This window comes from Exophiala viscosa (genome assembly GCF_022695815.1).
Source record: "Exophiala viscosa unplaced genomic scaffold EDD37scaffold_11, whole genome shotgun sequence".
Classification (NCBI taxonomy): Eukaryota; Fungi; Ascomycota; class Eurotiomycetes; order Chaetothyriales; family Herpotrichiellaceae; genus Exophiala; species Exophiala viscosa.
The window spans coordinates 233,643-248,545 of record NW_026944363.1 but is presented as its reverse complement, the minus strand read 5'-3'; the positions used below and the strand labels follow the sequence as shown (position 1 = coordinate 248,545).

Sequence of the window (14,903 nt, the reverse complement as noted above, 5' to 3'; positions counted from 1 at the left end):
CTCTGGGCTACTGGAAGTGCTCTTGGGGAACGCAAGACCTGTCGCAAGATGGGAAGAAGGCTCATTCCTGGCCATTAGAGGGACACAGTGGTAGAATGACGCGGCAGCTGTCTCGTTTGTTTCTTCCGGACGCTGTCGTCCTGGTGTTGTGTCATGAATGCTGAATGTATCTCATGAATCGTCGTCGTTGTCCTGAGGCCATTGGGATGAACGAACACCCGATGGACAGGAAGAAGACCTCCCAGAACGTTCCAGGGAGATGCACTGTACTTTCTCACAGTTCAGGCGGCTTCCCAGGGACGAGATGTAATTAGCGACTGTGTGCAGACCCTCGTGCTTCGAGGTTTTTGTGTCGAAGGACACGCCACGACAATACCTGGAAGGAGAGACAATGAACGCCTCATTCGGAACGGCAAAGAGCGTGAACCCGAGCACTGGCATCGCGATCCCAATTTGATATCGCCTTGGCGGAAAGAATTGAGTGTGTTTGACGAGACTGCAAAAGAGTAGGCCGAGGCCACGGTTGCTTGGGAGTGAACTTGTCCACTTGCAACCACGCAACTCGTTTTCTCTTCCATCACTCAATCTATCACAATTTCTCCCTTTTGCTCCTCCTGCGCAAGGTTTCAAGCTGTCATCTCTGTTTCTGACTGCTGAGCAGTCGTTCACCTGATCACGACCAGAGTCGCCTTCTTCAGGTAAGCGAACCACGAAGCACGAAATCCGTTCAGGACTGTGTCTTTGCTAACACCGTTTCTCCAGGTAAACACCCCTTCAGCTTCCTTTCCTCCATCACTGTGACAACAAAGAAGCTCCCCATGCCATAAGAAGGCGCTGTCGCGGATTAGAGAGAGCGAGCTTCGTGGGCTGCGCATAGCAAGACACTTGTGGAAAACTAGACAAAGCCTCATCATCATTGCCAGACCCTTTCTGCCGCCCCTTTTCGAAATTTCCACCTCACTTCACTTTCACACGCTTCCTGTCTGCACCTTCATCAGAGTTTTTTGTCTCACCCTCTCCACCTGGCCACCTTCCTTCCAAACAAACACCACGATTGACTGTTACAAAAATCACACGACGCACCCTCTTCTCCGCTTTTTCTCACCGCATTTGTTAACGTGTCATACTGATCTCAAGAAAGCGAACCCCTCAAAGATGAGCGGCTGGGACACTCCTGGCGCTGCGGCTGGTGAGTACTCTCCAATCCCTTCAGCCCTTTCCATACCCTTTCAATTCTTTCACACCTCTCACTACTCCATCCTCAATTGCTACGTCACCATGGAATGGTGGCTCGTCAGACAGCGGAGACGCACAAGGCGTGCCACTAAACCCTGCTGGAAAATCCCTGGTCTATGGCAGATCGAAGAGCATGAATCTCACAGTCGTTGGCCATTGCTTCCACAAACGAAAGACTGTTGACAAACAATACTGACTATTCTCCAGGCACCCAGTCATGGGACGCTGGCGATGCGAGTGGCAGTGCCAAATGGAATGACGGTGGTGCTGATTGGAAAGATGGCGGTGGCAGCAACGCAGCTACCTTCGATGACAACACCGGCGGCCAAACCAATGGCGAGTACAACGGCGGCTTCGCTGCTGAAGGTGGTGAGAACGGTGATGCAGGTGCCGGTGGTGATGCCTGTCGCAACTGTGGTCAAGGTAAGATCGGTGTTCATAAGGTCCAACACGAACGCTGACACGACTCAGAGGGTCACTTTGCCCGTGACTGCACCGAGCCACGAAAGATGGGTGCATGCTTCAATTGTGTAAGTCCTGCTCCATCGATCTACTTGACACTACTGACGCTATCGCAGGGCGAGGAGGGTCATGTATGAAACGCTGTCTCCAATCTTTCGACTACTACTAACAATACGTCTAGTCCAAGGCAGAATGCCCAAATCCACGCAAGTTCAAGGGTGAATGTCGCAACTGCGGTCAAGAAGGTGGGCTTTTATACTCGTGATGGAGGAAAACCACAGCATCTAATACCAATTGCAGGTCATATGAGTAGTGACTGCCCAACTCGAGTTGACAAGTGCAAGAACTGCCAGCAAGAGGGTTTGTCGTGTCTGAGCTACTGCGACAAAGCTGCCAACTGACTGTTAAATAGGTCATACTGCCATGGACTGCAAGAATCCAAAAGTGATCGACAATGCCCATGTCGCTGAGAAATCCGAGGGTGAGGCCTGGACCTTGCTCAAGGAGGCCAGTGACGAACGAGACATCACCGACTTCAAGGAAGCCGTCCAAATCCTGTCCAAGACCGCGCCCGATTACACCTATCCTCGTCTCGAGAAAGAATTCCGCAAGCGTGGCTACAATATCTATCTCATTGCGATGGTTCGTCTGATCTTTTCCATGGGTGCTGCGTGTCTCGTCTTTACTAATACTGCCACAGGAGAAAGATCATGGTGATACCTGGACCAATGTCAATCTTCAAGGTGAAGTCGGCAAGAAGTATGCTGTTAGCTACTTCCTCTCTGACAAGCCTCAACGTCCAACCCTTATCGAGAAATGGCCTACCTCAGCTGAGGACAACCTGGCCCGCCTTGCCGATTCTGGTGTCCCACTCGATCGTGGAGTCGACAAATGCAATAATTGCGGCAACCTTGGTCACAAGTCCAAGGCGTGCCCTCAGGAGAAGATGGAGAGAGAGCAGAGTAAAGTTCAGTGCCACCTTTGCGGCGAAGATGGTCACCGTGTTCGTGATTGCACCCAAGAACGCAGAAAGGCGGGACGTGCTTGCAAGATCTGTGAATCCGAGGAACACCTTGCCAAGGAATGTCCTAACCGCGAGAAGCGAGCTTGCCGCAACTGTGGAGATGAGGATCATATGGCCAAAGAGTGCCCAAATCGCGAGGTGAGAACCTGCCACAACTGTGGTGAGGAGGATCACATTTCCAAGGATTGTCCCCAACCTCGCAAGCAGAGATGTCGCATCTGTGAAGCCGAAGACCATGTTCAGAGAGACTGTCCTAAGAAAGATGAGGCCGGACCTCGTCCTCGCACCGATTGGAGCAAGGTCACCTGCAGCGTCTGGTAAGTCCTGGACCAAACCCTTTGATGGAGTCGATCCTGATCATTTATTTAGTCAACAGGTTGGTCACGGTCGTGCCAGATGCCCAAATGCCCAACAGGGAGATCCTGGATATGTTGCTGACAACGAGAATGCGGCTCCAAAGGGCGAGGCTGAGGCCGGTGGTGGTGGCTGGGCGACCAACAACACTTCCAGCTCTGCACCTGCTGATTGGGAACAAGGCGGCAACGACTACGCTGCGCCAGCGCCAGTTGTGTCTGGTGGCGGCTGGTGATCCATCTTGCGCCCAGATAAGAAGTCCAATCCTTGACTTCCTGGCTCTGACGCCAAATGGCAGTCTACCATGTGGACCGTGATGTCTGCGACGTTTGCACGGGTCTAATCGAAGTCGAACAAGCAAGACATGGAGAAAGAAAGAGAGGAGAACGATGAGAAGAGTGCAGAAAGAGAGCTTAGACACAAAACATTGAGCAAGATACTGTGAACAAAGACAGGAAGCTCCAAAATGTGACATAGCAATCAGAATCAGAAAAGGTCTTCTACCAAAGCTTGCGTTTCCACTTGACTCGAAACCGCGTTCTTTCACAACAGCCCACAAGATTGCAGGGACATCCCTTGATGCCTGTGGCTAGCGTGCCAATGTCTGTGTACAAAGGCAGGACACCCCCCTCTCGCCTACTGTTTGATATCGCCACCAAAGTCCTTGTAACCCTGGCCCTTGATGTATGTGTGCAGCCACGGCCCCTGATCCTTCCTCTCCGCCAATCTCACATACTCCGGGCCCGCCGCGGGCCCGTTGATGTCCAAGTACACCGCGTCGCCTGTAGGGGAGCGTTCATCGGTATAGTAGAATCTAGAAATGCAACGCACAGTCAGTTCGGGTCCCGATCCAGCCCACAAGCAAAAGACGAGAACAACGATAATGGTGGGATATCGCATGTAGGACGTACAGGATAGGCGTAGGGAAAGTTTGAGCTTACGTGATCCCCTCCTTCTCATACGGCTTCTGCTCGGCAAGATATCGAATCGCATAAGCCGTCGCAGCTTTTTGGATACCAAAACTCATAACGCCAGGGCGTGTGCTGCTGTTCAATATATTGCCTGTGAAAATGAAAGTCTTGGATGCGCTGGCGGGAAGGGTACGAAATCCCAGAACAGCATGGTGCAACGCCTGTAGAACGGAGAGGTGATTTACGGCCAATTTTTTGTTGTAAGTGTCGAAGGAGAATTTGCCTTTGCCGAGCGGGTCGTCTTTGTCGTCCGGAATGCGGAGGGCGCCGTTGTATACGACGACGGATGGGTATGCGCCGAGTCTTTGTTCGACTTGTGCGAAGACATCGGCGATGAGTTCTGGTTTGCTCAGGTCGGTGGGTATGTGGATTGTGTTGTCGGAGGTGCTGTCAGTGTCGCGGCGGTCGGTGCGTGATGCGAGTGCGATTTGGTAGCCCTTTGCGGCGAAGGATTGGGCGACGTGTTTGCCTATGTTGGGGCCAGCGCCGAAGATGAGGACAATTGGACTTGTATCTGCCATGTCTGCTGGCCTTGAGGATATGTCCCTAGGTCCAGGAATCTGTATAATGGACTGGATGTTAAATGCTCGATGTCTTGAGTTGAGGTGGTTTCGTCCTCTGAAGATTCGGCTAGGTAGGTACTGTAGCTTAGCTGGTCGACCGGAGTGAGGTGTTGCTTCTGAGTCTCAAGAGGACTCTCAAGGGGCCTATATATACTCCTTGGTTTACCCACACAGTAGGGTATTCGTGCTTGCGTACACCGTACACGCTTACCTCTCATGAACTTACCACGGTTCTCGACGGCCATTGTCAACGCCGTGCTGAATCAAGCTTGATAAGTCAGCGATGATGCGGTGATGGGCTCGATTGCGCCATCATGCTCGGTAAGGCCAGGCCATAGGTCGCCGTGGCCGAGCCCACATCCTACCAATGTTCATGTGAGTCTATGCCTTGCTAGATAAATAGCAATGAAAGGACTTCGGTTCGGGCATTGGATATCTGTGGTGAAGAAGGAAAGGAGCGACAAGGCTGACAAATTGCTGGGCGCTACGAGTGGGGGCGGAGGAATATTGGGCCTTAAGTCTCCGTGCCCCTAAACCTCATAGATGTCGATATTGCCTGAAAGGGAGTCCAGGAAGACTGTGGGGGCGGAAGATCATTCGACCATAATAAATCTCCGTAAGAATGGATTCATACTCGAGAATCCTGAGTTTGTTTGAGGTCGGTGTCATAGGCCGAGCCTGAAGTCGGAGTTCGAGAGTCATGAAGCGCGCGATCGATAGCGAGGGTTCACAAATCACTCGTATGTGTTCACTTAGGTGAAAAGCCTTCCCTTTGTGTTGCTACAGACAGCTAAACCATCCTCCAATATAATGTTTGTAGAGTACTTCATGACATCAAGAACGAAGCCAAAAAGAAAAGGTTTACAAGAAGGGTATCTGTCTGTGATGGCTCCCTAGGGCACATCCGTATTCTGCTGCACGCCGCTGGGAACCCACGGACTTCAAAAGCGAATCATCAGGCGGCCAACAAAAAGCCATTTCCAAACGCTCATGCTGCATGCTGCATGGCCGCAACGACAGTTAGGAGTCATACCTTCCATCATAAATTCATAACATCATCAGATCTGCCACGACTGGTTCGAGAAGAAACGCCAATAAGAAAAGGGTATGACCCATGGGAACCCCTGAAGGTTTCAATAAAATGTTGTGAGGAGAAGACGACTCTGGCAAAACGAGTGTTGTGTTCGGTCCGCCGAAGATGATGATAGAGTGACAACGCTCATGCCCTCGGTCCAGCTACCGACTGGTTGGGAATGTGTGAGAGGAATGGTAGAGTTGTCGCGCCGGTGCATTGTGAATGAAATGGTCCAGGTTCTCGTAAGGAGTGTACATTTGTGGTACCGCATTGACCATGGTGTGCGCCTGAGTGGTAGATATCTCTGGTGAGCCAGTGGCCTGGGAACGCTGCCACTGAAATCCGTGATAGGTTTCATGCTGCTGGTCACCCCACTGTTGGCCATGCTCGTCCATGGGGACATGACGCTGACCAGGGCTTGTAGATATGTTGCGATGAGTGTCCGCTTCATGTCCATGGTAGACAGTATTCAACTCTGCAAAGGTTTCTTCCTCTTCTTTCGGTGTTGGAGTGTCCAGCTCTGGCTCGTGGCCATGCGAGAGCCAGTCTTCATCACCAGAATCCTGGATGCCAGCCTTCGGGACAGTCTCCGGCAGCGTGGAACAAGACGGACTGGGCTTTGGCGGTGTTTTCCCTTCAAAATGTAGCTTGATCTTGCGCTTCCTGGTATTCTTCTTGGCCTGTCGTTTAGCATGATCCTCCATATGGAACCCTCGTAGATGCTCGGTAAGGTGGTCTTTTCTGGTAAAACCACGTGTGCCCTTTCTGTTACATCTCAATCGTGGACAATCGATAAAGGTCTTTTGATGTTGAGATCTGACATGCCTCGTGACATCCGCTTTGCGGCTAAAAAACTTCTTCGGTCTTCCATCTCTTCCTATGCAGTCTGAGTGCGGGCAGGGTAGTTTCATTCTTGCGGTTAGGCTGCATACATGTCAGAAGAAATGTGACCACATTTGAGCCGAGGAGCTGAAGCAGGATCTGAACATGTTGCCAAGCAGAATTGAACGTTTTCAGGGTACAAGCACACGGAATGGGTTTGAGAAATGTGATTCTCACCTATTGCTTGAGACACCAACGCCTCCATCGTGTTGGGCAAGTGCAACGTGGTAAGTCCCATTCTCAAGCTGTCCGTAATCCAGCAGATAGCGGTCGCGGCTTCCATGTGGGCTTTCTTCTTCAGCCTCATCTGGCACACGACCGGTGATAGCGTACTGACCGCCTGCTTCGTCGAGGAAGTAGGTTGTTTGCGGACTGTTGCTCACTACCGCCTCCTCGTAGTCAGTGATGTCAGTGGTTGTACCACTAAGACTCCTGCCTTTGGCACCATGACTGTCGCTCGAGGCAATGTAAGATTCATCGCGATCGTGTTCATGGTAAGTTGACGATCGTGCGAGATCGTACTGTGGGAGGTATCTCGGCTGGCTATAACAGACCTCTGTTGAGACGGCACAATGATGATGGGGCGCCGCGCGATGTCCAAAACCATGGAAGGATGTAGCAAGGACCTGCGGCTGAGACTGCTGCTGCTGATAACCCTCCCGCCAAAAGTGATTCGGTGCAAATGTTGTTGGTGAATATGACATGCTTCGATAGACTCCTGGCTTTGCTGGGTCAAGTACTCGAGATACTAGCACGACCTGAACGAGCAAAGCATCTCGATGAAGTTCACAAAATCTTGTAGAAGTGGGAAATCATCCAGCCTGATGTCCCCTAGGAGGCCGATGGGCAGCTAATTAAGGCTCAAGCGTTGACTCAAGTAGTCCCTAATCGGGCTGTCGAGTGTGAATAGGCGGATCCTCGGCATTCGGAAATGTAAAGCGGGCTGTAACGATAGTCGTCTTGCTTGAGGCTGGTGCACAATAGGCTGCACGTTGCACCAAAACGATGACATGACAGCGCAGAGTAACAGCCTATCACGGAAAGTCAAAGCAGCCTTGGGTACGGCTCGTGACGTCCCAACTCCTCAAGCGAGCTTTGTAGATCTGTTCTGGAATGCTACGAAGAACATGAGTTGAGATGTTGATCGCATTGTAGTACCTAGAGTCATGTCAACATGACCACAAGACTTCGTTCACAGCGAAGAGAGATGTAAAGGATGGCTGATCGATCTCCCACGTGTTTGAGAGACCAACCCCGAGCACACGCGGGTGACGGGAGGCAGAGTGCGGACCACCCCCAACAACCTGCGACTACCCATAACAAGGCTTCTTGCAAGGCTCATCCTTTCTGGAGAGTAGAACAGTGAAAGGGCGTCTGCGACACGATGATTCGCTGCCCTCGTAAGGTTTCTGCTAGCAGTCGACACGGATGTGCAGTTTGCCTGTCCCGCTTGATGAATACAAACAAAATAAGGTAACACTGCCCGCTCGTATGTCGGTGTGTCCACCGCAATTTCTCGCGGGAGACTGCCGTTGGGCTGGAGGTGTCGATCAAGGGCGATACTAAGCGAAGGAGGTGACGGGATATTGAGTTCGGTAAGTATCGAAGCTTGGTAGCATAACGGTTGGGTCACCGGGTTGCCCTGAAGCAGGGCCATAGCATGGTATCACCGTGTCAGAATGGCCCGGAAGAAGCATGGCGGAGTCTGCGGGTTGTAAGTACCATGCTGCAAGGTTGCCTTTTCATGCAGTTTAGCACCTCCAAGACATCGATGATGAGAAAGGGCATGTACAGAAATACAGAGGGGTACTGAGAGGCTGAAGCAGATGCGAGCCAGTAAGGCGATTCGTCTCCAGCCTTGGGAGACATGGTTTCAATCCGGATTGGGCTTGGCGTGGTTGCCTTCCGGCCATAGCCACCCTGCCTCAGTGACCACCCGCTCCTTCACACCAACGACGTAGCACAGAAAGAGTGAGGCGGAGTAGGCGACCATTTCTATCAAACCTTGAAAGGGAGTACAGTTAGTCCAGTATGCAGAAGAGGATGGATCATATTGCACAGAGCGGTTCGGGGGGAGGTCGAAGGCTACTCCGAGGAACGACTATGCAAGGAAATTCCAAGAAAGGAAGCTGTGTGGAGGTTGAGAACGAGGCTCTGTTGCACTCTTCGTCTTTGCGAGGTGAGAGCGTTCTGTGGTCTGCAACATGTCATGCATGCAGGAAGCCGACGGACAGCAAGGTAGCCAGGCCGCTTCGGTACGCTATCTTACAGATCATCCTCCAGGAATTTGTACACGAATTTGAAGTCAGCCTTCCGGCGATTCATCCTATAGCCCAAGTTAGAACAAACATGTAACCGAAGAAGAAAAAGACAATGCCTTACCAGGTGCTCTCGTAGTCAAAGAATCGATACGTGCCCTGTTCGTACTCTTCCGTAATTTGCTTCGGCTCCTCGTGCCGCTGAAACCACGTTTGATATTGTTTGTGGAACCGCCAACTCTGATTCTTGAGAGCACGGGCCGCAAGCCATTGCTGGTAGGTGTTTTGCCGATAGTAGAAAATGTAGAACAGTGTGTCTGTCTCCAGTCTCTGGTTATCGTACAAGGCCGGATCGTCAAATATGGGAAGAACATCCTGTGGGTAATGTGCCGGAGTATTGTACTTGAGCGTCGGACGATAGTGTTGCGGCCGGTCGCTGTCCGAAGGTTCCGGACACGTATCCTGTGAAGCCTGCAGTAGTCTTGCCAACTGTGACGGAGGTTGAGCTGCTCGGTTCTTGGTCGTTTCGAATGAGTCCAAGAGATCCTGTAGCCCCGGAGGCAGATGGTATATTGATTCCACTACTGATGGATCTTCATGCGCATCACCATTCGTCGTAGGTAGCTCGTCCGCTATCACGGGCTCCTGCACAGCCTCGGATGTCTCCATCGCAGGCGTCGCTGGAATGCTGCTCTGGACACTCGCGCCCGGAGCACTCGCGGAGCTGAGCGTGGGAGATTTGGAGTGGCTGGACTGTTCTTGGGATGTCGAGCCGTCCATGCTGGCTGCAACAGGGGCTGGCGACGCTGTCTCCTCTACCGGTTGTGCAGGCACCGAGGCCGGAGACGGTTCGGCAGACGTTCTGACCGGGGCTGGTAAGGGATGAGATGTACCAGGTGACGGGCTGACCCCAATAGGAGGAGGAAGAGGTGCAATCCCAACTCCACTCTTATCGCTTGCAGCAGCAGCGGCGGCTGCTGATGCGTACTTCAAAGTCTCCCCAGGAGGTCGGTTAGGTAGTGGCGCTGGTTTCATGGTGGTGTCTTTGGGTATTGGAGGTGGAGGTGGCATAGTATTTAGTGTTGCAAGGGCAGGTAGAGGAGACTTGAGTTGCGTGGAGGGCCGCCTGGCGGGAATGTGTTCGACCTTTGTCTTCTTCACGGTATTCGGGTCTGGCTCGGGTTCTTCTTGAACAGACTGCGCATCTTGCGACGACATTCGTTCCCCTTCATTGTTCAATCCGAATTGCGCCTCTTCGCTGTCCAGGTTGCAATCGTCGTAGATGCCCTCGTAGGCCTCCGCGTCAAAGTCAGGCTCTTTACCATCCCTCACCACATCCTCGATTTCTGATTTGATAGCGGCAACGGCATCGTTGTCGACATTGCCGTTTTGTAAAGATCGCAGGAGTAGCTGCAGTCGGGATTCGTGCCATTTGTATGTATCGGTCATGGACTCTAACTCCGCAAGTCGATCCGCCTTGGAGTTATCTTTCTGCTTCTTTTTGAGCGCGGTCTGTATGTTCCCAGCTTCTGGCTCCAGCTCTTCGATCAAGATTCTGTTCACTTCGTCGAGTTGATCTGACAGAAAGTCGCACAGCTCTTCCCGTTCCTTTTCTTTGGGATCTAATTTGGTGTTCTGAGATAGACCTTCTTTCGAGAATGCCTTGGTCTTCATCTCCTTCTCGACGGCTTTGAATATTTCCATACACTGTGTGATTTTGTCAGTTCCGAACCCCATCCCGTGCGCAGACACCTTACTTTCTCTATCCTCTTCCGCTGCTCGAGCAGGGCGGACTTATCCTTGATCTCATTGCCGGCCGCCCACGTCTTGATCTGGTCGCGAGATCTTTGCAGTTTCTTGATCTCCTTTTTCAAGTTATCTTCTAGTTTGTCCTTCTGCGCTGCATTGTTGGAGGTGTAGATCTTTTCGTATATGCCTTCGAAGGCTTGGATGCCTTCATCCACCTTCTTGAAGGTCTTGTCAATCTCTTGTTGGGTCTTCCTTGACGCCATGCTCATTGCGGTTGGGAAAATGGCCGGGCGGGGGAGGGATGCTCGTCGCAGAGGGTCGATTGAGGGTTAGGAAGAAGACATCGGGCAGATTGTTTGTGGTTTCAATACAGACGAGACAGCCGCGCGCGCTTGCTTCATCGAATGGTTGCGACTTCAAACGGAGATGCAGATCACGTGACAGAGCTAATGCAGCTAGTTCGCGGAAATCCTTGGCGGTGCCTGGGAGTCACGTGGCCTGCTGGTCAAACACTTTTCCTTTTCTTTCTTAATCTGTGTTTCACCAACTCACTGATCAACCTTTCCCACGTCGCTCAAGCCACGACGCAGATGGGATTTCCGATCGCGATGGACGCCTGTCTATGATTGAATCAAGAGATGCTCAAAGCTCAATGAGCTCGCATGCCACGTCCGAACTATCATCGTCTATCTTCGTGTTTCAAGTCGACCCAAACGAAGCAAACTGTCGGCACTCTGACCGAGAACAATGTTTGACTCAACAACCACGGATGGGCCAGGGAGCTCGATTCCAATAAAAGCCTCGTATGGGGAATATTGACCATGTGCAAATGGCTTACTCAGGTCGAGCTTGGACCAATCGTGAGTCCGCGCCTAAACGATCGCAGAGTGGGAACTTGGGAAGTTCCATCCGGGAAAGTATGTCGATGCCTCTTCTGGTAAGTGCCCTGGACATGACGTTAAAATTTGTTAACGCGGCCATATGTCGGACATTGATCGGCGTGCAAATGATACAACCACAGACAGGATCATTACTTAAATATTAAATCATGTTCCGTGAAAACTACCTTGACAACTTCATCCAGCTTGTCAGTAGCACGCTGATACTACAGTTTCCCAAGTTGTCAATCCCATCCTCACCACATACGACAAAATGTCTCAATCAAAGCCTCAAGAGCCTCACGAGACCTCTGAGCACGGGCTATCTCATCAGCGGACCGTGAGTCCGGAGGCTGACTTGGCTCAGCGCCAGACGATCAACCTACAACTTCTCAGAACCGAAACTCGAGCAACTCTGCAAGAACTGGGCGTCACCGAGAGCCGACCGCCGTTAGATCCCAATTATCCCGAACTTGCACGTCCGCAAAATCCGGTCTTCCCAGAAGAGTACACGCTCGAAACTGCCACTGGTCTAGTGCCGCAACGTACTTTGGAGCAGATCCGGACCAGAGCCTCACTCGCGACTCAAGGCGGACGACTCCCCTCTGACGAAGACCTCGAAAAAACAGGTGAAGAGGAGCCTGTCGAGTTCGTCACCTTCCGCATCAATGATCCGGAGAATCCTCACAACTGGTCAAACTTGTACCGATGGTACGTCACCATTGTTGCCTCAATGCTGGTCGTTTGTATCGCCTTCGGCTCGTCGATTGTCACAGGTGGTTTAGGTCTTATCGAGGAGAAGTACAACGTTTCGCTCGAAGTCGCTATCCTCACATGTTCGATTATGGTTTGTGGGTTCGCCATTGGTCCACTCTTATGGAGTCCTCTGTCCGAGATTATCGGTCGACGACCTGTCTACATCGTCTCCCTGGCATTGTACACCATCTTCAACATTCCTTGCGCTCTGTCACCCAACATCGGTGGCCTGCTTGTCTGCAGATTTCTGTGTGGCGTCTTCTCTAGCTCTGGTCTGTCATTGGCTGGTGGCACCATCGCGGATATCTGGAACATTGAGCAGCGTGGAACAGCCATCGCATATTTCGCCGCTGCGCCTTACTGCGGGCCTGTTATCGGCCCGATTGTGTGCGGTTGGATCAATATTGGAACTCATCGTCTGGATTTGTTCTTCTGGGTCAACATGGCCTTCTCAGGGGCCATGATGATCATTGTCGGCCTTGTCCCCGAAACATACGCTCCTGTGATCCTGAAACGCCGAGCGAAGAAGCTCAGAAAGGAGTCTGGAGATGAAAACATCATCACGGAGCAAGAAAAGGTCAAACTCACCTTCCGTGAGATCGTCCGAACCAGCCTGATTCGACCAATCACCATGATTATGACTGAGCCGGTTTTGGACCTGATGTGTATGTACATCGTCCTGATCTATGCTATGCTCTATGCCTTCTTCTTTGCCTATCCGGTTATCTTTGGCAAACTCTACGGATACAATGATGGTCAGATTGGATTGATGTTCATTCCCATCCTGATCGGAGCGAGCTTCGCTCTCGTTGTTACACCTCAGATCGAGAAGCATTTCAGGACGATCATTAAGCGCCGGGCACCAACCCCTGAGGATCGGTTGATCGGAGCCATGATTGGAGCACCATTTATACCTATTGCGTTGTTCATCCTCGGAGCTACTTCTTACAAGCACATCATCTGGGTTGGACCAGCTTCAGCCGGCATTGCTTTCGGATTTGGAATGGTTCTGTGTTATTACTCGGTCAACAACTATATCATCGATTCGTACCAGCAATACGCCGCCTCTGCTTTGGCAGCCAAGGTCTTTCTGCGATCCGGTGGTGGTGCAGCGTTTCCTCTATTCACCACACAAATGTACAATACCGTTGGATTGAACTGGTCGTCGTGGTTGCTGGCGTTCATCGGCATTGGGATGGGTGCGATTCCCTTCTTATTTTTCTATTACGGTGCAGCAATTCGAACCAAGCTCAACAGAAGAACCAAAGTTGGTGAAGACACCAAAGAGGCACCAGCATCTTTGGCTCGAGGCGTATGAGCCGAGTGAGTTAGGGATACGATCCTTGCCCTGTGGGTGCCGTTTACTACCTTATTATGATCCTACTGTATCAGAATGGATCTTTGGAGCTATTTAGCGGGCGTGTGGTGGTCTGGAAAGGGACTTTAATTGAAGAGTTCTGATTTCATAGTGAATACTGGAGTTTGTGTCTATGCATGTGAAGTCAGGAATTACTAAGCAACCCCTACATAAAACCTAATATGCGAGCCTTGGTTAGTACATCCACGATCTTAAATGCACGAGCATCTACACATTGACTTGTTCTCAATCAGTGCAGCCCATGTGTTTTGTTCTCCTCGCGAGGTTGTCGCTTCAGTATAGTCTTCACGTCACCACTATGTTCTGAATGCAGTGTACATAGCCAACCCGAGTCCACCCTAAACGCCGACCATGATACCGACTATGCATTCACACCGGTCGAAGATACCACACGGTATATAAGGCGCATCATCTGCTTCTTTTGCATCATGCAAGACCGTGCTGAGAAGGAGCACCTTTGCTGGTCGACTCCGTAGACTCGGATATCACAAGACAAGACCTGACGATCTGCCTCCTCAATGGCAAACCACATCAAAAATGTTGCTATCGTCGGCGTAAGTGATAGACTCTTCATAGCCTATGCACTGTGCGACACTGACCATCCAACCTGATACAAGCAGGTGGAAACTCTGGTCGTTGGATGACAGAAGCCCTACTCAAGGCAGGCAAGCACACTGTCACGGCCGCCGCCATGCGGTTGGACAGCCAAAGCACGTTTCCCGATAGCGTGACAATCCACAAGATCGACTACGACAAGCCTGAGCCGCTTGTCGAAGCATTCCGCGGCCAGGATGCGCTGGTCATCACCCTCAGTGGCCAATCTCCAATCCAGCAGATCGAAGAAAAGCTTGTCAGGGCAGCTGCTGAGGCGGAAGTACCATGGATGTATGTCCGAATTATCAGCGTGAACATCAGACATTGTTGCTGACTCCATATTCCTGTTGCGAGCGTATAGACTGCCAAACGAATGGTCCCCAGACACCGTGAATGATGTCTTCATCCTAAAGCCCAAGGGCAAGTTCATATAAGACCGTACTTATGCCGTCGACTGTGGTCGCTGACATTTATCCTTGCAGTGGCCACTCGAAACCTCATCGAGAAGACCGGAAAGAGCTCGTACATGGCAGTCGTAAGCGGGTCTGGTACGAATGGAGTTTTGCACTTCCCCATGGCTTTGGCATCGACCTTGTAAACCACCGCGGCTGCCCCGGGAAGACATCGACGAAGCGACAAAAGTGGCACTTGAGCGTGCAAAGGCCGGGCCCGAATCGGTGGGTAGGAGGCGGCTAGAAAGGGGGTCGAGGACATAGTGTATCG

At 51.5% G+C, this 14,903-nt stretch overlaps 6 protein-coding genes across 6 annotated transcripts; 3 read left to right on the top strand and 3 right to left on the bottom strand.

The window, feature by feature from the left end:
• Window positions 1–2,077: 2,077 nt before the first annotated feature.
• EDD37DRAFT_135396 (uncharacterized protein) lies at window positions 2,078–2,470 on the top strand. The gene has a single exon (XM_062809478.1). It carries the CDS (start codon window positions 2,122–2,124, stop codon window positions 2,413–2,415), a length of 294 nt encoding a protein of 97 aa, XP_062666725.1. The 5' UTR covers window positions 2,078–2,121; the 3' UTR covers window positions 2,416–2,470.
• A 1,080-nt stretch (window positions 2,471–3,550) lies between these two features.
• On the bottom strand, window positions 3,551–4,990 carry EDD37DRAFT_639118 (putative short-chain dehydrogenase). The gene is made up of 2 exons (XM_062817137.1): window positions 4,018–4,990; window positions 3,551–3,890 (listed from the first exon to the last, which is right to left on the bottom strand). Exons 1-2 carry the CDS (start codon window positions 4,566–4,568, stop codon window positions 3,713–3,715), a joined length of 729 nt encoding a protein of 242 aa, XP_062666724.1. The 5' UTR covers window positions 4,569–4,990; the 3' UTR covers window positions 3,551–3,712.
• An 856-nt stretch (window positions 4,991–5,846) lies between these two features.
• EDD37DRAFT_612296 (uncharacterized protein) lies at window positions 5,847–7,271 on the bottom strand (the record flags this gene model as incomplete). The annotated part of the gene is made up of 2 exons (XM_062815347.1): window positions 5,847–6,609; window positions 6,745–7,271. The coding sequence occupies 2 exons, from the start codon at window positions 7,269–7,271 to the stop codon at window positions 5,847–5,849; spliced, it is 1,290 nt and encodes a 429-aa protein (XP_062666723.1).
• Window positions 7,272–8,528: 1,257 nt separating this feature from the next.
• On the bottom strand, window positions 8,529–11,234 carry EDD37DRAFT_135074 (Not1 N-terminal domain, CCR4-Not complex component-domain-containing protein). The gene is made up of 4 exons (XM_062809476.1): window positions 11,127–11,234; window positions 10,583–11,056; window positions 8,950–10,532; window positions 8,529–8,893 (listed from the first exon to the last, which is right to left on the bottom strand). The coding sequence occupies exons 2-4, from the start codon at window positions 10,841–10,843 to the stop codon at window positions 8,833–8,835; spliced, it is 1,905 nt and encodes a 634-aa protein (XP_062666722.1). The 5' UTR covers window positions 10,844–11,056; window positions 11,127–11,234; the 3' UTR covers window positions 8,529–8,832.
• A 182-nt stretch (window positions 11,235–11,416) lies between these two features.
• On the top strand, window positions 11,417–13,853 carry EDD37DRAFT_134820 (putative MFS multidrug transporter). The gene has a single exon (XM_062809474.1). The coding sequence runs from the start codon at window positions 11,727–11,729 to the stop codon at window positions 13,524–13,526; it is 1,800 nt and encodes a 599-aa protein (XP_062666721.1). The 5' UTR covers window positions 11,417–11,726; the 3' UTR covers window positions 13,527–13,853.
• Window positions 13,854–14,104: 251 nt separating this feature from the next.
• Window positions 14,105–14,876, top strand: EDD37DRAFT_653147 (uncharacterized protein; the record flags this gene model as incomplete). Its single annotated transcript, XM_062818526.1, has 4 exons — window positions 14,105–14,144; window positions 14,207–14,471; window positions 14,542–14,604; window positions 14,663–14,876. 4 exons carry the CDS (start codon window positions 14,105–14,107, stop codon window positions 14,874–14,876), a joined length of 582 nt encoding a protein of 193 aa, XP_062666720.1.
• Window positions 14,877–14,903: the final 27 nt, after the last annotated feature.

Coding starts and splice junctions, on each gene's coding strand:
- EDD37DRAFT_135074 (XM_062809476.1), bottom strand. CDS start 10,843: ATGAGCATGGCGTCAAGGAAGACCCAACAAGAGATTGACAAGACCTTC. Junction 10,533..10,582: donor AGCGGAAGAGGATAGAGAAA/GTAAGGTGTCTG, acceptor AAAATCACACAG/TGTATGGAAATATTCAAAGC. Junction 8,894..8,949: donor TTTGACTACGAGAGCACCTG/GTAAGGCATTGT, acceptor CTTGGGCTATAG/GATGAATCGCCGGAAGGCTG.
- EDD37DRAFT_639118 (XM_062817137.1), bottom strand. CDS start 4,568: ATGGCAGATACAAGTCCAATTGTCCTCATCTTCGGCGCTGGCCCCAAC. Junction 3,891..4,017: donor TATGAGAAGGAGGGGATCAC/GTAAGCTCAAAC, acceptor TTGCATTTCTAG/ATTCTACTATACCGATGAAC.
- EDD37DRAFT_134820 (XM_062809474.1), top strand. CDS start 11,727: ATGTCTCAATCAAAGCCTCAAGAGCCTCACGAGACCTCTGAGCACGGG.
- EDD37DRAFT_135396 (XM_062809478.1), top strand. CDS start 2,122: ATGGACTGCAAGAATCCAAAAGTGATCGACAATGCCCATGTCGCTGAG.